This window comes from Carex rostrata, chromosome 17 (assembly GCF_964058835.1).
Source record: "Carex rostrata chromosome 17, lpCarRost1.2, whole genome shotgun sequence".
Taxonomy (NCBI): domain Eukaryota; kingdom Viridiplantae; phylum Streptophyta; class Magnoliopsida; order Poales; family Cyperaceae; genus Carex; species Carex rostrata.
In genome coordinates, this window is record NC_135934.1 from 8,262,286 (window position 1) to 8,284,260 (window position 21,975).

At 32.8% G+C, this 21,975-nt stretch overlaps 2 protein-coding genes across 2 annotated transcripts; both read right to left on the bottom strand.

Moving 5' to 3' along the window:
- Positions 1-2,866: 2,866 nt before the first annotated feature.
- On the bottom strand, positions 2,867-3,865 carry LOC144568283 (transcription factor bHLH168-like). Its single transcript, XM_078318576.1, has 3 exons — positions 3,612-3,865; positions 3,144-3,476; positions 2,867-3,033 (listed from the first exon to the last, which is right to left on the bottom strand). Exons 1-3 carry the CDS (start codon positions 3,747-3,749, stop codon positions 2,965-2,967), a joined length of 540 nt encoding a protein of 179 aa, XP_078174702.1. The 5' UTR covers positions 3,750-3,865; the 3' UTR covers positions 2,867-2,964.
- Positions 3,866-18,412: 14,547 nt separating this feature from the next.
- LOC144568303 (uncharacterized protein At4g28440-like) lies at positions 18,413-20,840 on the bottom strand. The gene is made up of 3 exons (XM_078318603.1): positions 20,720-20,840; positions 19,756-20,008; positions 18,413-18,877 (listed from the first exon to the last, which is right to left on the bottom strand). Exons 2-3 carry the CDS (start codon positions 19,994-19,996, stop codon positions 18,687-18,689), a joined length of 432 nt encoding a protein of 143 aa, XP_078174729.1. The 5' UTR covers positions 19,997-20,008; positions 20,720-20,840; the 3' UTR covers positions 18,413-18,686.
- Positions 20,841-21,975: the final 1,135 nt, after the last annotated feature.

Below are 21,975 nucleotides of genomic sequence, written 5' to 3' on the forward strand. Positions count from 1 at the left end.
CTACCAATAATATTCCACGCAAATATTGTTTCTATGGTATTCAAGATGATCAAAATTGAAATCCGGATGCATAAGATACACGAACAAGTAATATTCTACCAACATTTTATGTGTTTAAATTCACAAGCTGTGGAATGTGGTATGCATGGGTGGTGGAAATCTGAGCACTGTGAAGAGAGAAAAATAGAAAATTCTTCTCTAATAAACAGAAAATGAAACACCACCTACTTAGTAATACATTACCGGTGATAGAGAAGTGGATGACTAGTATTTAGGATTTCAGTTACAGAATTCTATATAATATATATATACACACGTTTTCTATTTGGCGATTTAATTATATAGAGAGAGAGAGTTGGACTACGGCTAAGGTACTTCGTGAAGTAAAGTAAGTGTTTTACTTCACATTTATACATTTAATTTCAAAGTTAAAAACATTGATCTGAACTGTTCAAATTGATTTCCATATTAAATTGTGCTTGAAGACTAAATTTTACATTTTTTAGAAAAAAAATATTATTTTTTTAGAATTTATGAAAATCACTGTTTTTCAGAAAATTATGGACCATCAAAAATATTGATTTTCAATAATTCTAAAGAAATAGTAAAAAAATTCCAAAAAATATAAAATTTGGTCTCGAAGCACAATTTAATATGGAGATCAACTTGAACGGTTCGGATCGATGTTTTAAACTTTAAAATCGCAAAATATAAGTGTGAAGTAAAATACTTGCTTAATTTACATCGCGAAGCACCATAACCCAACTCTCTCTCTCTCTCTCTCTATATATATAGAGGAGGGATCGGATGACACCCTTTTTTGGTGACATCGGATGACATCGTGCATTTTTAAAGTCCAAACAGTCGATCCAAACCGTTCAACTTAATGGATATGTTAAAATGTGCTTGCAGATCAAATTTTATATTTTTCTGAATTTTTTTACTATTTATTAAGATGGGTACAAAAATTCAACGGTCTGAATATAGCGATTTTGTTAAATACTTAATAAATAGTAAAAAATTTCCAAAAAATATAAAATTTGATCTACAAGCACATTTTAACATATCTATTATGTTGAACGGTTTGGATTGACTGTTTGGACTCTGAAAACTTTGAAAATGCACAATGTTATCCGATGTCACCAAAAAGAGTGTCATCCGATCCCTCGTCATATGTATATATATATATATATATATATATTCGTTTCATAGTTGCATTTATTTATTTATCTTATGTAATAAAGTTATATATTTTCTCTATCTATTATTATATCGTCGTCCTTCCAACTTCCAAGCTCAAAGCCGCACAACAGCTTTATATATATATATATATATATAGAGGTGGGCTACGGTGAGTTGCGAAGTAAACCACATTTCTACTTCACGCCGTATTTTTATTTTGAAAGTCCAAACGACCGATCCGAACCGTTAGATGTTTAATCCATATTGAAATGTGCTTGGAGACCAAATTTTACATTTTTTGAAATTTTTTTTACTATTTATTAAGCATTTTTGAAAATTGCTGTTTTGCTGTGAACAGTAAAAAACAGTAAAATTTTCTGGACCATCAGATCAGCGACTTTCAAAATTGCTTAATAAATAGTAAAAAAATTCCAAAAAATGTAAAATTTGGTCTACAAGCACATTTCAATATGAAGAACAAGATGAACGATTCGGATCGACGTTTTGAACTTAAAAATCGCAAAATATGAACGTGAAGTAAAATAGTCGCTTTACTTCGCAACTCACCGTAGCCCACCTCTATATATATATATATTTTTTAGAATTATATTCTCTTTGGTTGATCAATTTACAATTGGCATGCTCAAATAAATCCAAAACACAACTTTTCAAAATTTATTTATTTTGTTTAAAAAAAAAAGATTTTTAGTGGGCATCTGTTCCCTGCTTTCCAAAACAGCTTGTCCGCATGCCGCAATCGAGACACTTCTTTTTGTTTTTTTATGTATGAAAGGATCGATATCTCTCTTTTTTTTCCTTTAATGCAAAACAATGTTCACTTTTGTTTAGTCATGTAAATTTTTTATTACACCTTTAGCGGGGGTTGAGACATTAAATTAATTTCAAGAGAATATTTTGTACACATATATATATATATATATATGCAACACTACAGAAAGGAGTGCTCAAGTGACATACACCAGGAAGTAATTGATACTTTGTGAGATTATTTTTTTTTTCTATTTCCTTTTGAGTTTAATTTCAAAACCTAACATTATATATAACCATAGTAGGAATTATCGGCATCTGATACTGAGCCGATACTCACGGATTTTTTGTTTTTCGTCCAATTTATGCTATTTTGGTCCGATTCTGGTCATTATTTGTCTGAAAACTTGAACCCGTGATTGATGAAATAGAGTATAAACTATACACATGCTGAAAACTCGTCACATTCATTGATTAAATAGAGTATCAAGTATCATGCTAAAATAGAGAAATATGAACCCGTGATTAAAGATGTTAATAATCTTTCATTTGATTGTACAATGTTTTTTTTTTTGTTCCGGACAATAATATCTCTATTTTTATCATAATACAAACGATGATGAAGTGATTCAGCCAGCACGACATAGTTTCTGGTAGTAAAAGAGTGTGTTTATAGTTTTAATGCTTGTATTATATTGTATTAGTGGATTATTTGATTATAATCATTTATCTAAACATAAATTATTGACAAATTAATTTTTTTTTTTATCAATTTTCCCCTATTTTTTAGTGTAAAACAAGCTTCTGGCCAAAAAGTCTGATTTTCCGATCTAAATCGGCCGATACTGGCCGATACCAGCCGATACCCTGATCCCAATACTGATAATTCTTACTATGTATATCACAACACATCATAAAATTTGAGCAAAAATGTACTATATTTTAAGTTATAATGAAATCAAATGTAATATTCACACATATCAAGTATATATCTCAACTGATAACAAATAATGATCATGAAACCAAATCTTGCAATCTTTCCAACACCCTTGAAGCCTCCAAACCAATTCTTGAACTAAAAGCCTGCAAAAATTAATTTCATAAAATGGGCAATTAATGATACTTCTTTTTAACCACTTGAAATCCAATTATAATGAAATAAAATATTCATATATATCCAATTATTGTTTTACCTGAGAATGAATGGTGCAGAACAGTTTACCCCCTTGCCCAAGTGAAATATTGGCATTTTTAACATCTGCACCTTCTTCTTCCAAAATGGCGATGACCTGGTGCAGCTTCAATCGATTGTGTACGCCGCTTACTAATTTCACTTCTAAGTTGGTGTCTTCAGATCGCACCTCAATCACCGGCGCTACCGTCTTGCTACAAGTGTGCCTTTTTGTTCCTCTCACGGTTGATTTCGAATCCCTTATAATTTCCCTTAGCTTCTCTACTCTTTGTTTTAGTTCTGAAATGTACTTCGTCGCCTCATCCAAGTTAGCTTGTTGAGCCATGATGTCCTCCTGAATATATAAATTAACACAGTAATAAAAAAATTAACATAACAATTAATTAAATTGGTGACAAATTAAGAAACTAATTAATAACTTGATTAAGAAAGAAAACATGGAATTAATGATGAGAAACTAATTAATTACTTGGTGTTGTTGTTGTTTGGTTGAATTGGGGATGAGAGAAGAGAGCTTGAAGCAAAGCTCCTTCATTTGCATCCTTCTTTCTCTCTCTTTCTCTTTTCTCTCCATTTTCCTTCCTCCATTAATAACACTGCTCTTCATTTGTTGATCTATTTATTCTTCACACACACACACACACACACACTCTCTCTATCTCTCTCTCCTCTATCTCCTTGAATTAATTAACGAAGGAATCTCTGAGCTTTAATGTTTTGTGGTGTGTGGCATGAAGGAACGACCTATATATACCGTGCGTTTTATTTAATTTGATAAAATGGATACCGTGTTGCTTTTCGTGTGGGTCCTATCCAATTATATTTATCTCTGTTGAGCTTAAGTTATGGACTTGGTATCATAAGTGTAATAGTGATAGCGATAGTTTTTAAAAACAAGTAATAAGGTCAATATACGAGTGAAACCCCTTTTTCAATTTTGAATGGTAAGCTAAGGCGGCTAACGAGTGATAACTCATCTCTATATATTCTCTCCTTTACTTTCCTTTACAAACTGTTACTTTGTGATAATACATTTATGTATGTCTGGCTCCTATGACATCAATATTATATCAACCATAGTGATATTGACTTTAAAATCTATCAAATAGGCTTTAAATAACAAACCCAAACTGTTGAAACCGATCTTACTCACATGTGATGCATTTCTATGCAAAAATTATAAATCTTCGAACTCATTTAGTATGAAATCAAGTGGTCAAAATATGATGAAAAATAAATGCGCACATTAAAATTAACTAATTTTTTTTACCATTTGACTCCATACGAAATAGATTCGAAATTTTAGAAAGTTTGCATGTAAATACATCACTCGTAATGTACATTGGTTTGAACAGTTTAAATCAGTTATTTAAAACATATTTGATTGATTTTAGAATAAGTGTCATTATCAAATAACACTGATATCATTATCAGACTTTATTACAATTAATGATACTACTTTTTTTAACCACACACACACATATATATATTTCAATATAAGATTATTTTGTTAATGATCTAAAACAAAATAGAATCAATTTAAACTTTAGAATGAATGAACAAAAGATACAACAATTTAAATATAATTAAGTTGATGTAGTTTGGGTTAATTAATATTTAACTGTCTGATAAATTAGTGTGTTAATTAGTTGTATTGTCCCAGCAAACGTATGCAATTACGTGATCATGTTGCAATTTGTTTTAATTCTGTTGTTTGATTTTTATTTTTATTTTTTAGGTCAACAGGATGTTGAACTGCTTCAATAAATGTCAATCGGACGTGCATCTATCTTATATTAGCGTGATGTATTGTTTTGGGGTTCTAGTTAAGTATTGTACCTTGTCAACTCCACTTTCTCAGCATAAATTCTTTTATTGACCAATTATTCAAAAATTAAATGGATACAAAGTCTTACATGTTTAAAGTATATATTCTCATTTCTTTTTAATTTGTATGCAATTAAGTAATTAATCTAGTCAACTATATATACTCGCATTCCTTAGCATGATTGTTTCATACAAATTGTCTCTAATTAATTAGATATTAATCCTTAATTTGTTCTTGTGATTAAGTTATCTAGCTAGTTTCAAAGTCAACATGACTACATGAGGATTTCTTCAATTTGTATAAATAAAAATATTTGGGTAAATCAGTTACAAGACTATTGTAACAAGTCTTAATGAAATTAAATAGGGGCTAGTTTCAAAGTCTTAACGAATCCAGCCATTCAATTTTTGGGGGAACGAATCTCAAAGTAACTTTTTTCAAAACTTTTTTGTGCACGCATCTCGAAACAATTTAATGACTGAATTTAAAAAAGCAGGGATAGCAGGGTTACTGTTCACGAGAAGAGAATAAATTTCATTCCCATGATTAGATGTACAAATGGATCGGATATTATTCGTATCCATATCTAAATTTCTGCAAATTCAAATATTTTGCATATACGTACAGATATAATTAATTTATGCGGATAAAGATGCATATACGGTTTGTAATGTAATTATTACAAATAAATTTTAATTATCCGTATTCATATGTATCCGTCTAATATTCAATTAATCTGTATCGGTATTTGCATTCAGATGTAAACAGAAGACCTTATATTATAAAAACATAATAAGTGTTTTTTATATATATTTATATGTCTAGTCAATACCTATTTCAGACAAAATATGTCTCGTCAATACCCTAGCTCTATTGATAAAAATATGTGACCGTTGTTGGTTAAAAATATGTTGCCTTTACTTTAAAACAAAGTCATTATTGCGAGTTAAAAAAATATCTGTCCCAAAGATATTTATTGGACTATTTCGTCATACCTTATTACCTTGTGCAATAGATTGTGATTCGTCAAATTGTTGGATTTGACGAAATTAATTATTACAAGTCCTAGGTGTCGTACGTTTGTAATGGTTGATTTGCTGGGAAAATATTTTTAATGTAGAAATTAATAAAAAAAAGAAAAAGAAAAAGGGTACATTAAATTTTTCAAGTGCTAAAGTGGCCAACAATTTGAAATACTTGACATTTGTTGATTGATTTGTCAAGTAATCTGTAATCTGCCAAAGCTTCTTAATGATCAACATACTGTAACTATTAGTTAATTAACCACCTTTAAACAAAAATAGCTCCTCTGTTATAAAATATTAAATCGATTTCTTTTGAAGTTTTTGGTTATCCAAAATTTTTATGGGCTTTGTAAGAAAATGGAGGACTCAGGTGTAAAATGTCTCTGAAGAGTGAAGACAAAAGGAAATCATAATTGAATATTGGAATGTACGTTAATGATGGTTACAAAAATCATGTGGAGAAATAGGAAGACGTGCATGGCAGAATTAAACTCTTGTACATGCACAGCAAAGGGACGAATTCACATCCTCTCCAATACCTGATAAGGGAATCTTTTACAATTACTAGATCTCAACCGTTCTTTTTAACTTGGCACGAATCTCAAAGAAGAAAAAAAACTAAATAAAAATATCTACACCAAAATCTAATAAAAAGAGCAAAACAACTATAATATTTTAGCATTTTCGGATCCAATGTCATATTAAATATACAAGTTGAAGTCTGTCGACAATTGAAACCAAAAAATATATATATGTTTGCAGAGTCAGAATAAGAATTCAAGACCATTTCATCAACAAAGTAAAAACTTTGCACCAGAAATTATAAGTCACGCTATATCGAAGAAAATATTTCTGGAATGCCTTCAATTAATTATATATAAGGGCATCATCTTGGCAGCTTCTGCCAAGCATTCTTCAAAAAAAAAAAATGATATATAAGGGCTTAAAGTAACAAACGAAACTTCATAGAGTTGTAATTTGAACGATCAATTTCAAGATAAAATGTCAAATAGATATATATAAAGGTTGGATTTCTAGTGTTCATGCATTTGACAAATGATCCACGAAATTCAACTCTTTGTAATTTCTCTGGTTATTCAATGTTGTGACAGTTAAAGAAGCAAGTGAAAAAAGTAGAGAGCTTAAGTCTGAAAAAAAAAGCTCAGTAACCTCCCTGTTTCATAGGTGGTTTGGAAGTAAGCATATTCACTCTAATTTTTTTTCAGTTTTAATCAACATTCAGCTAAATTGTTCTTTTTGCAAGTTTTATTCTAATTATTTTAATATTTCAGGAGTGTAATCAATTACTTTGAGCATGTGAGTCATACTCACAATGTGGAGTGCATAGGTTGTGTGGCACGTAACCTTGTAGGTACCATTTTCTGTAGTTATCAATATCATACCATTTTTTTATTTTCTATATCTATGAAACTTAATCATCTATGACTTAATATATGTTTCTTTCCTTCTTTATAGGCACATGTTCTAAAATCTAGTTTGTTCTGTAAAGTACCATTTGATATGCTATTGGCATGCACTGAGCACCCTGATTTGACTCTTTATAGGTATGTTTTACCTTTGTACTTAGATTGATTGATAGGTAATTATTAAATGAAAATGTTTATGATGCTATTGGCATGCACTGAGCACCCTGATTTGACTCTTTATAGGTATGTTTTACCTTTGTACTTAGATTGATTGATAGGTAATTATTAAATGGAAATGTTTATGATGCAAAATGGGTACTAAAAAGTTGGTGTGTGGCTGAGGATTTTTTTGATAAATCATAATTAAGAAAATCATTTTTACTAATCCAGCATGATTGCTTTTTTTTTTTTCAAAAACCAGAAAGACCGGAGGAGCCCTCCGGTCTCACTTTTTTCCTTTCCTCAAGACCGGAGGAGCCCTCCGGTCTCCCTATTTTTATTTCAAAATTTAACGGAAGCCACAGAAGATCCCACTAGTATATCCAACAAATTTTACTCTTCAAGACCGGAGCCTTGGTCCGGTCCCATTTTTTTTTTTTTTACTTTTTTCTGTGTGGCTATCTGTGTAGCATCTCTTATTTTATGTATATATAATATATGTATATGTGTATGTATAATATATGTATATATAATATATGTATAATGATTAGGGTTCTAATGCCTCATTTTTCATACCTCATATTTTATATCTTCGCTTTCAAAGTTCAAATTGTCGATCCGAACCGTTCAACATAATATTTATGCTAAAATATGCATGTAGATAAAATTTTATATTTTTTGAAATTTTTTTACTATTTTTTAAGATGAGTACAAAATTCAACAGTCTGGATATAGCGATTTTGATATACACACACATATATTATATATACATATATACTTATATACTTATATACATATATTATATTATATATACACATACACATACACATACACATACACATACACATACACATACACATACACATATACATATATTATATATACATAAAAAATAGAGATGCTACACAGATCGCCGCACGGAAAAAAGTGGAAAAAGTAAAAAAAAAAAAAAAAAAAAATTGAGACCGGATGGCTCCTCCGGTCTTGAGAAAAGGAAAAAAAGTGAGACCGGAGGAGCCCTCCGGTCTTTGTGGTTTTTGAAAAAAAAAAAACAATCATGCTGGATTAGTAAAAATAATTTTCTTAATTATGGTTTATCAAAAAAATTCTGTAGCTGAAGCATAATTGGTGCATACCATCAGAGATTTATTAAAAAAATTTAAGGGGTTTAAAATATTTTTTGCATTAATAAGTCACTGGGTTATAAAAATAATATAGCTAAGGGCTATACAACTTTCCATTAAAAAAAATATTAAATGAAAGTACCATTTCTTTTCTGAAAAGATACAGGGTGGAGTAACAAGATTTGTGAGTATTGAGCTCAAACTGGACAAGAGGTTGCAAGGAGTGAAGCCGCAACAATCCAATGGGGCAGGCAAAATTGTACTAGTACGTATTGATTATAAATTCTAAAAAAGCAAGATTTTTTTTATACAATTGTACCAGTTTGTAAATTCTACCAGTTTATTCAATTATGCGGGCAAAATTATTGCCAAAAAGGCTGCAAAATTGTTGATTATTTTATGAAAATTTATTTCTGTACTATATAAATATGCCACAAATTAAAGAAGGATATGTCCAATTTAGAGCAGTATTTTTTTTCCTTATATTACTTCTAAGGTTTGAGACCGGAATCCAAGATTGTATTGCCACTGTATTTTTTTCCTTGTATTTTTTGTTGTACGTTTCTTTTTTTTCCATTATTGCTTATATACATGTACTTTTTCTTGTACAGTATGGAAACAATGCTTGAAAAATTCAAATATCCAATAATCAATGATACTCTGCTATTTAAAACAAACTAACTCACTTTTTCATTTTTACAGCAGTGACAACATAGCAAGATAAAAGGAAGAGTGATTGCATTGTTCTTGTAAAAACATTTTTGCAAATTTAGTTGATTCTAAATATAGTTTTGTTAGTTGTCTTGAATTAGGGTATATATAGAACTTTCTTTTAGAACTTCTATTGTAATTTTTTTTGGTATTTTGATACAATGTACTATGATTATACAGTGTCAATTCATGTTAATTACATGTTTTTACTTTATATTTTAATGCGTTTGTTAATTTGGTTGAATGGAATTGGGGAATTTGGTTGAATGGGAAATTGGAGAATTGGCTGAATTGGAATTGGGTAATTAGCTGCATGGGAATTGGAAATACCACAGTGGGTTCCACAAACTTTGCCCTTGGAAATAACCTGTTGGGACCCACATGTGTTGCCCTTGGAAATACTATGGTAGGTCCCACATAGCTGCTCTTGGAAATAACCTGTTGGGACCCACATGTGTTGCCCTCAGAAATACTACAGTGGAACCCATGCACTTTGCCCTTGGAAATAATAAGCTCATGGACTTGATGTCAAAGTATTTCTAACGGTAGTATTTCCAAAGGTAAACTCACGGAAAAAGTAAGAAAATAGTATTTCCAAAGGTAAGCCCGTGGAGAAAGTCAGAAAAATGGTATTTTCATCGAGGCTATTTTTGACGGTAGGATTTCTGAGGGTAGCGCACGGCAATTACGCTTTTGGGGCTTTTTCCAAGAGTAAGCCGATGGAAAAAGTCATATTTTAATCCTTAGAAAAAGTGCAGATTCTAGTAGTGATTATTTTTATAGATAACAAATCACTGGTTTTAAGAAAATTTTAGATATAAAAAACAATGATTTTGTACTTATAAGTAGTTGAAAATTATAAAATTTTGTCTCCAGACGCATTTTAATGTAGAAATTATGTTGAACAGTTCAAATTAATTGTTTGAATCTTCAAATCACCAAATACAAGCATGAAGTAAAAATCGACTTTACTTCTCAAAGCAGTATACGTAGCCCATTTCGTATTGTTTTATTAATACTGACAATAATAGCTCGGTAATTTTCCAGTTGTTTTGGTATGATATGTCTACACATAAATTATAAGTTCACACTTTGCAAGAGCAACCAAGAAAGGATACATCAATACCAAGGTTCTAAATAGCGATTATAGCGGCATAGAGGGGAGACAAAAAAAAAAAAGCTATTGCGAATAGCGTAGTTATAGCGGAAGCTATCACACATAGCGATTTCCCTTTTCAAACTTTATATTCTATATTTCTACTAATTATCAACATAATCAATATTAGAGAATTGATGTAACAACTAAATGACAACTAATCTAAGTCTATACTTTTTATCAATTCTTTCAATTGAAACGAACGATAATAATTTTACAAATGAATACTATAAAAAGAGTAATCAAAATGAAGAATTAGTATTTGAATTTTTCTCGATATAGAATAATAGAATAAATCACAAATAAAAATAGAAGCATATAGTTTGGTTTAGTATACTTATCGTAGAATTCCATGTAGCATTAGAAATAAGAATAGAAGTACAGAAGTCCATATAAATTGCAAAAAAAAAACCATGTAGCATAGCGGTAGCTATAGCGGTCGTAGCTGAGTTAACGCAATTTTATCTCATAGCTTAGCGTTTATGGTCCGGAAAAGTTATAGCGCCGCTATAGCTAGCTATTTAGAAGCCTGATCAATATATTAATTGTTGAAAGGGACTCTGATATCTGCCTCTATGTACTTAAAAACTGATTTCTTTCCCATAATTAGTAAATTTTTATCTGGTAACTCAATGAATTCTAAATTTCTATTTCTATTTTATAGGAAAAGGTTAAAAGAAAGACAGTTCACCAGTCAAATTTGCATGGCAACCCCTGCATATTACAATTTCAAAAGAGAAAAACAACAGTTCTTCATTTTTATTTTTCTAAAAGAAGTGATATAAATGATTTAAGAAACCTATTTGTGATATTTGTTCCCTTCATCTCTTCTGTAAATTACTTCACATTGTACTTCATTTATTTTAATGGAATTAGGAAAGGTAATAAGTAGCAGATGAAATCTTTATGATGTTTTTTTTTTCATTTTAGATAATATCGTCAAGAAACTTCGCAGGGTTGTTTGCTTTACAATAGCAATTAACAGAATTTAACGTTATAATCTTATCTTTTCCGATGACCTTTTCAAACATTTTTGATATCCATGAACTGAGGATTCCTCCCATTTGTGAATATAATTTTTACTGATTGGATTTCAACAGCACAACAGAACGAAAAGGATTTAAAAGTCATTTTCTAACCCTTTCTAGATCCATGTATATATTCTAATATGAACATGTGCATTTTGTTTGTGGTTGATAACTTCAAATCTCTCATGCCACATAGAATTCCCCATATCCTAGCCCCTAGGGCGAGTATTAAATTTTTAACCAACGTGTGTGATATGTTTCATGTTTGTGTGAACAAAAAGATATTTATATACAAGACAAAACATAGAAAAATAATATCCCATTGTGTGGTTTTGTACAGAGTTTGATCCCATGATTACATATGAGCATCCAAACGAAACAATACACAGGAAAAGGTTGAAAGGGAAAGAAATCTGTACAGGAACACTAATATATAACGCATATGGTATATGTGTAGAGTAGAACTAGGGTGTTCTTAAGCTCACCAAAGTGTTTGGTGAGCTTAACTCCAAAATTCATCAAATCGGTTTCAAATGACGAATCCGAACCGTCGAAATCTGCCTACCTTACGAATGATGCATCTACATGTGAAAATTTTAAACATTCGAATTAATTTAGTATAAAGTCAAGCGGTCAAAAAACGTTCAAAAAATGAATGCGCTAAAATTAATTTATTAACCTTCTAATTTTGACCGATTGACTTTATACTAAATTAATTCAAATGTTTAAAATTTTCACATGTAGACGCATCACTCGTAAAGTAGACGGGTTCCAACGGTTCGGATTAGTTATTTGAAACCGATTTGATGGGTTTTGGAGTGAGCTTAAGAACACCCTAGTTCTACTCATATGTGTAAATAATGGTTGTTTATGTAAAAATTTAGGTAATTCTAGAGCATTAAATTAAATTCACTTGCTTGAGTAACACTTGAATAATTGAAACTTGAAGCCAAATATATATATTGGAGACTTGAATTTTTTTTTATTTTTTACAAATATCATGCAAATTTTAGGAGCATACTGTCATAGTATGATCCTTAAGTGCAAAACCTTGGTATTTTGTTTCCCCATGTGAATTATGTGACGGTTGAACACATACAAAAAAAATAAACCCCCCCCCCCCCCCCAACACACACACCCACACATTTAGCTCCCGTGTCCCCATTCCTTCAAACTTTACTGTCAACGTAGATGTCTCGGAAGGATACTGAATGTGATATCTACAAAGGATGACAGGTATTGTTAACCAATTTTTAGCAGTTTGAACAGTTAACAAGTGTGAACAGAAAGACTTCAAAACAAGTTTGCTCAGTGCTCACACATACTGTTAAATTTAAGGTAAGGGACCGAATCACCTGCCTCCTTATGGGCAGGAAAATCCTACCCACACTTAAATTTGATCGTCCGATCTGCTTTCAGATTCGCACTGTGAGAAAATGTTGTGATGCTCATTTGGGCACTGAAATTAGACGGAAACGGAAATATTGTAAGCATCATCTCCGTTATTTTATTTTTCTCTTCAACTTTTCGTACTCTTCCTAATTTTTCTCTTCTTGCGTCCCTGCACTACTACAAAAATGGTCATTGTACACTGTACATTGTACACGGATTTGACAATTTTATATAAAAACTGTGTATAAATTGTAATTTTTTGGAAGCCTGAAATATCTGTGGGATCTCTACACGGATATTTATTAAAGAATCAGTGTAGAAAGCCGTGAGAGAGCTACACGGATGTTTATTAGGAAATGTACACGACTTATTGTTTAAATAACAGTGTAGAAAGCCATGAGAGAGCTACACGGATATTTAATTAAAGAACCGTGAAGAAAGATAGGAATTGTACACGGCTTATTGTTTAAATAACAGTGTAGAAAGCTTGAGAGAGTTACACGGACGTTTAATAAAGAGCCGTGTAGAAAGGTAGAAATTGTACACGGTTTTTTGTTTAAATAACAGTGTAGAAAGCCTTGAGAGAGCTACACGGACATTTAATAAAGAGTCGTGCAGAAATGTTATTTTAGGGTTTTGATTATATAAATTTCGAGCCTCCTCTTCGAAAATTTCCAAAATTTTCATAAGTTGCACGCCCCTTTGTCTTTGGTGCTTGGAACCCTAAACCCCCTCGTCTCCTCCTCGGTGTTAATTTCCGGTGTCTCTCGGTGCTTGTGAGTATTTCCAGTGTCTCTCGGTGCTAATTTGGTGCTTAATTGGAACCGGCCGTTTTTCCTCTCCATCTCTTCTATTTGCCTAATTCGGGTAATTCTTGAAATGCTCGTTTATTCAATTGGATTTTTTTCTTATCGGGTTGCTTTGACTTGTTGAGATTGCTTTCCGGATTGTTGATTTTCCCAGAAGCAATGATTTGGTGCTGCATTTTTCTGGTGCATTGTTGAGATGTTGGATGATGTGCTTGCGAGAGGTAGCCTTGTGTAGTCTGTTTTGTTGTGGTTGTACCAGACTTTGAACTGGCAGGGACCATATTAGTTATAAAAATGGACTTCACAATTGTGTAGAGCATTCAAAAATACACAACTTAGACATATATTTCATATTTTTCTGAATTTTATATATTTAGTTATGAATTTTTGAAGTTCAGATTTTAAAAATTCAAAATACAGATCGAAAGAGGAATGCTAAACTTCCATTTTTGCTGGTTTTTTATATTTCAAAGACTAAACTTTCAAAATCCATAATAAATTGAAATAAAATCCAAATAATATGAAATTGGCTTCCATTTTGATTGGCTAGGAACTATCTATCCATCTTTGCAATTTATTTTGCAGCTTGGTCCCATTAAGAGCTTCAAATTGGCAGTGCGGCCAGAACAAGTCATATGCACATATATGTTGATCCTTGTATTTTTTCATTGGAGATGCAATTTTGTTGGAGACCTTTAACCAAGAGGCATCATATCATGGATCACATGCACACTCCTTTTTTGATATGTAAGATCTAATACAACTATGTATGTATGAAATTTCGGTCCAAACTAGATTATAACCAATCGTTTTAGCAACATAAAATTTCGGTCCAAACTAAATTTCGGTCCAAACCTTGATCACATGGTTACTAAGTGGTAAGGACATAACTTTTATACAAACATTGTATTGGATCATGAGGAGTATATGTTATGTTTTATCACATTGGATTGCATGTGTACAGAAGGCAATATGTATATATGTTGCATGAATTGAAATCTGTTATGGTTTTATATGAATTCATATATAATAATCAGTCCGGAAGTTTATTGTATATTTTTCATATAAATAATTTAAACCATATAACGTTATTTTTTTTAATAATTGCTTGTTATCAATTTTTATCAACTTTAAATTGTAACTGCCAACTTTAAATTTTTACAATTGATACTTGCTTATGTGTGCCTTGACTTACCTTAATTTTCTTGTTACTAACTAATACCAAATTATAATTGTAGTATGGACCAAAGCAAAAATGTTACTCCAACGAGCAGATCGACAATGTTAGATTTATGTGGGCAAGGTGGTTTCAATTTGAATTTTGTAATGCTAAATATGGATTTGTATAATTTTGTATAATTTAGTGTACATGAATTTTGTATAGTTTTGGAATTCTGATTTTAAAATGTATGGCTCTGTTTTGGAAATTATGTTTTAGTTAATTATGATTTTAAATGGCTAGCAAAACTGGAGGCTAGCCAAAAAACAATTCTACACAGATAATTAGCTAAACGTCCATGTAGAAATAGTAATCGTACACAGCTGTTTATGTAATAATCCGTGTAACTCTCCAAGGAATTGTACACGGGTGTTTATGTAATAATCCGTGTAAAAATAGTAATTGTACACGGATATTTAGCTAAACGTCCGTGTAGAAAGAATAATCGTACACAATTTTTTATGTAATAATCCGTGTAGCTCGGTAATGGAGAGCGCCACTAGCAAGGAATCGTACACGACTGTTTATGTAATAATCCATTTAGCTCGGTAATGGAGAACGCCACTGGCAAGGAATCGTACACGGCTGTTTAGCTAAATATACATGTAGCTCAATAAGAAATTATACACGGCTGTTTACAAGAATTTCTACACCCTCACAGCTTACACGGTAGAAAATCCGTGTATAAATTTCATTTATGTCCGTGTGCAATCTCCTTTTCTGTAGTAGTGCTGCCTCCTTCCCCCCTCGGCCGCCTGATTGCTCTCTTCCCCTTCGTCACGCCCCTGCCTCCTCTTCAATTGCTCACTTCCTCTTCCTGCGCACAATATCATTTCTTCCTCTTCGATGCGTCCCGCCTCTCCCAAGACTCATGCCGCGAGGGAGAAGGGCTCTCTCCACAGCTACTTAGCAACTATGTGTAAATACGTAATTCCCCAAGAAATTGCTATGAGCGTTTCTACGTGTAACTCACAGACATCCTGACCTTGAATAATTTTTTTATTTTTGAGAGAGAATGGTGAGGGTCATGTCCATAGATTTCATTTATGATGGTCACAAGTTGTATCAAGATTACATTGTGCAAAACAAAATAAATAAAAGCCAAAAGGAAACCAGAATTTAAAACCTAAAAAAAAGTAAAATAAAAAGCTAAACTAAAGTAACGAGAAACTATAAAAAAAACATAAGGTATGTACCAGTAAAATAGCGTCAGAGGAAGACATATTACATCTGTACCAGTAACCAGTGCCATGGTACCAGAATTCTTGCCTAACTTTTAATTTTGAACCTTCTTATTATTTTATGACTCATGCCACGAGGGTGAAGGGCACATGTCTTTGTAACTTTGACAAATTAGCAAAATCAGAAGAGAACCACAATTAAAAATTGTAAAACACATGACAAAAAAAAAGAATGTGACATAGTAATACTTCAAAACGTTAATTATAATGCACTTACTAGTTTCATAACAAAATGAATAGGACATAGTAGCAGCATGATTATAATAAAAATTGCAAACTAAGTACTGCAGCTTGGCTCAAACCTGTCGATCTTGATATGTACCTAATCAACAAGCAATACCACTGTTGTCCAACAGTGGTGTATGCAAAATACTTGTGCTTGTGATCCGCAACAACATGAAAATTCGAATTCTAGAAAAAGACTATTTTATGCCCTCAACGGTGGCTCAAACAAAGCAAAACAGAATTTACTGGAAACATCAAACATTCAAACACTTAGCACATTGATCTATTTCGTTCTAAGCATGACATTGCAAAACATAACCCCGCATATTACAAAAGCACCTAATTAACTACAACCATTACAGGGAGCAACACTGTAGCCGTTGTTGTTACATCTCTTCCCACCTCCTCTCATTACCAGAAGCATTTCCGAAGCACTAGCTGCACTTCACCCATGCCCCTACCCCTTTACTGGCATACTATTGTGCATTACTAGTAAGCATTCACTGTACCAGTACCTCTCTATCTGCATTCTCTCTACCAGAAAACATTCGAGGATAACCACTTGCTCTAAGAAACTTACGATGTCATTAATTAAAAACTACAAAATATGCAACAAATAATTCAACATGCATAATTGTTTTTGAAATAAAAAGTCAAAAATTGTCTTTTTCATTGAACTGTAACTTAACATACATTTAATAGGTGCAGTAAGAAGAAGAAAAAACAAAAACAAAAACAAAAAAAACAAAACCTTCTCCACTTTTGGGAAGCAGTACTAAATGAGTGAATATATACATTTTAGTTAATATTTGCATCTCCATTACTTTCCACCATCTATACCCTTTAACATTTTTTCTATTTCTAATTGAGTTTGTCTTTGAGGGATTTAACCATAACTGAGGGGTTAGAGCTCAGTGAAACTTCAATTGATATACTAATTGATCGGACACATCATTCTGACATACTAACTGAGGGTTAGAACAAACAAATAGTCTACCTGTTCAAAAATTCCTCTCTAAGAGAAAATTCTGACATATTAACTGAGGGTTAGATCAAACAAATAGTCTACACCTATGCAAAAATCCCCCCTTTTCAGCAATTTCTTTCCGTCTTATTTCAGCGCCCAAACGACCATCACAGCGTTTTATCACAGTACCAATCTGATACAAATCGGACGGCCAAATTCAAATGTGGGCAGGATTTTCCTGCCCATAAGGGGGCAGGAGATTCTGTTCCCATTGGGATAAATGAATCCTATTGTACGTTTCATACCTACAAAAAATGATGCGTGATGGAGATAGTACTGCACTGGGCTTAAATAAAACCACTAAACACACACTCAGCCCATAAAACAGGCTCACATTGAATGAAATTATACTTATATATATTTATTTTTATTTTCCCAATCCTCCGGGCATCGCGGTAAGCAATAAAAATAAGAGAAGAGCGTCCGATTTTTCTTTTTATTAGCATTTAAAAAGAATCAAAATTCAAAGTTAGGTGGCATTTTAAAAATATCAAAACATGGCAGACTAGATCTGCGTGCTTCAAGACAGATGAACGGACCTAATAGCTAATAGTGTCTTTCTGAACAGATACGCAAACGAGATCTGCATGACTGCATATCTAATGTATTTTTCTTCTTCTTTTTTATGCATACCTGAATGGGTAAATAACAGATGCCTTCAAACTAGGGTTTGACCCCCTTCTAGATGCACAAATTCGAGTTTGACCCTTTCCAAATTCCAAATATCAGTGCTATGTTGCCGACTACCTTTAAAGTTTGATTTTTTTTTTTTTTTTAAATGCTAAAATAAAATCGGGAAGAACAAGCCCTGAAGAAGATGGTAACAGACAGAATCTCTGTACCAGTCGTGTAATTACCACAACCAGCAGGCACAAGCCCATGAACAACAAACCTACATATTTAGTTAACCATTTGGCATAATTTCTACACCGCAGGCGCATGGTAAAATATTACAGTAAAAGGAAATATGATTTAGTTAACAACACATCACAAGTGTACCAAAAACCACACACGAAACAAACAAACAATTACTGCAACAACAAAAAGTTTCAAGTGAAGGAGTAAAATAAATTCATAGCCTAAAAATAAAGGAGCCTTAATCACTAATGCTAGTCTCACACAAGAGGATGCCGAGTGGACCCCTCTTTGGATAAAACAAAGCCCACGCACTACTTACTCTTCGACCACGGTAACAAGCTCAAATTCAACGAGAGATAAATTGTTATCCTCTTTCACAGTAAAGTCGGCTGGTTCGGCAGCTTCCACACGGCCCCACTTGTCAACAGCCAGACGCATTGACCCCTTGAACATGTCAATCTTTGCATTCCTCACTGTTACTGTGGCCCCCGCTTTCATTAAATCCACTGCCAAATGAAAATGTGCATAAATTTAAGTCACAAATCAGGTTTATTGTCCTTCTAAATTTATAATTTGAATGCACTGGTCGCATTCAAGTATCCCGCAAAATTATTGTTTGCATAGAAGCACTAGAAATGAGGAAATTTATATGTTTGGAAACCATAATTCACGTGAGTCTCAAATATGAAACCAAATTCAAAAATTGCACGAGGAAAAATTCCGTCAAAACATATAACAGATCCATAAATTTACTGATGCACATTTTATTTAAAAAGGGCCAGGGATTAGGAGCCGAGTCTTCATTTAAAGGTTTGCAAGGAGAAATTATTTATGTGCTGGTTGTAAATACAATAAGCAATCATTGATACCTCGCCCATCCTTTTTTTAGTGATGGGATTATGCTTTTTGCAACTGTTTGAATTCAGTTGGCTTCATTTTAGCTGGATTTAAGAGCATCTACATCAGTAAAATTAAGAAGAAACTAAAAATTGCTGTCAAGGACTAAAAAGAAATTAAGTTATAATTTCTAAACCTGTACACTCGTGCAATTAACTTTTAATTTTTTCAGTGGCCACGTCAGCAATTATTACTATGAAAGAGAGAACAGGAGCCAATATAAACAACACTAGAAAGTGATCTCTTTAAATGAAAACTTTCTAAATTAGAAATTGCGTTACATCCCACAAATTATAATAGGAAATGCTACTTGTGCTTCTAGAAATATAAAAGAAATAAGACGAGTTACTACTATTAGGGTTAGTCAGAACTCAGAACTATGGAAAGTTCTAGATTTTAAATAACTTCTTACAAATGGAATTTCATAAATATCAAATTCAAATGAGATTAGACGTACACATGACAGAGTAGTTAAGGAAACTAGTACCTTGCTCGTTTCGGGCAGTGAAAACAATCATGCCAGTTTCATCACCAACAAGGCACTCAGCAATGCGCATCTGACGAGATTGGGGCCCACCGTCAGATCTTCCACCTCCAACTCCACCTCGCTGTACGACAATCTTCGAGTCAACCACCTTCAATGTCAGATTGTGGCCGGTGGTACCAGGTCGCAACTGCTCAACCTTAGTGAACACGGCTTTCCTCTGACCTGGTTTTGAATCCGCCATCTTTTTTACCCTCTTTGCACAAAAATAAAATGTCAATAAATGAACTAAATATTGCTATAGATAATTCCATATGGATATCTACTAATTTGAATATAGATAAGAGATTGCCTCACAATTTCTCAAGCAAGAATGCTTTAAACAATATTTAAACACATGACTACATACATTTGTAATATATATTGATTTACAGTTACCGACAGTAGGATCCAATTGAGGAGGGTGTACTCTGACCCAACTAGATCAGCAACAACACTGATTGAGGTTGGATCAGGTAATATTTGGCATCCCTAACCATAGAACAGTACAGTATTGAAAGCAAATACACATGCTTTATTTATTGAAGTTAACTAAATACCAAGGTAATGCAACAGGAACAAGATGCAAACTTGTCAAGTTCCAAATTTTACTTATTTATTTCAGGGGATAGTTTCCAGGGATTCCGATAAATATCTGAATCTCATCAGATCCTTTCGCAATTTATAAAAGTAACAAATTTTACAAATAAATAGATCACGACATCGTATTAACGCACTGAAAATATCATCGAGTAAAAATCAGAACCGAATTGAATTTACGAGGCGACAGACACAGAATCTGATTTTGAGAAGAAACCGATGACCGATCTAAAGCACGAGTTCCAAAATTATCAACATAATACGACCTAATTTGGTGAAAACAGTAGAAAAAATAGTATAAGAAAGAAAGAAGAAGTGAGACACTCACAGTCACAGTTGAAAGATTTCTCTTTGATTTTGATCTCTTTTCTTTTCTTTTCGTCTCGGCTAAGAAGAAGATATTGAAAGAAGAGAAGAGGAGGCGCGATGAGGAATAAAAGGGTAACGAATTTAACACAGTAGTTTTATCCTCATGCAGCGCAATAACCGTATGCAGCGCTGTTTTAATTCTATAGTTTTTATGCTGTATGAAGTCAAAAATACTCTGTTAAAATCTTTACCCGAAGAAAAAGAGAAAATCACGAGGGCTGCGTGAGGGAAACATCATAGGCAATGGCAGCCGTCCGATCTGATCTGATACGATCGGAAATGTACTCGTTGGATTGATCTGAGACGATCAGGTTCGTACATGTCGGATGGCTTATTTTTTTTTTCTATAATTAGCTGGTCATTTGTATAATTGTATCTCTAGTACGGGTGGCAAAAAAGCTTGTAGCTTGTGGCTCGATCGTGACTCGCTCGCTTTATTGGACCGAGCTGTTAACGAGTCAGTTCGCCACTAGCTCGGTCCAGAATTGACGAGTTTAAGCTGGGGTCTAGCTTGCTAGCCAGCTCGCGAGTTAACTCGACTAGGCATCAATTTGTGAATTTGTATGAATTTGTGTGCATTTTATATTGTCTAGTTAGGTTCATATCAGTCAAAAAAGTTTGTAGAATTTATTTTCTTCTTAAAACAATATCCAGCTCGCCAACTCGTCTGCTCACGAGCTAACTCGGACTGGCTTATTACAAGTTCAAGCTGAGGTTTTAGCTCGGATGTCCTAAATCCAGCTCGTTTAGTTGTAGCTCAGTCCAGAATTAACAAGTTAAGCTAGAACTTAGTTCGGACCAAGCCAGCTCATTGACACCCCTAATCTCTACTACGTATACACTATTTTGCAGAGTAAAATAATCCGGACCATTTTTTTGAACTTTACAAGAATCTCAAAGCACAAATAATTATAGCCCTGCACTATCCGAATAAACACTGTTTTTGAATTAATCTGAAACCACAAAGTAAAATAATCCTCATATTTTTTTACAGTCTACGTTTATAGAGCACGACCATGCACTTTTGCAGTCTCCTCCCTGTTAAACTTAGTGCACCACTAATTGCTCAAAAACTGAAAAATAATTGCGATTAAAAAGTAAATAGATGAGTTTAGAGAAAATTGACACGCGGGGTGATAACAGAGTTCAGCAAAACAAAGGCCAACGTCTCCGGGGCGTCGCAACCTCTTCTAGGTGCGCCTTTCTATACCCAAC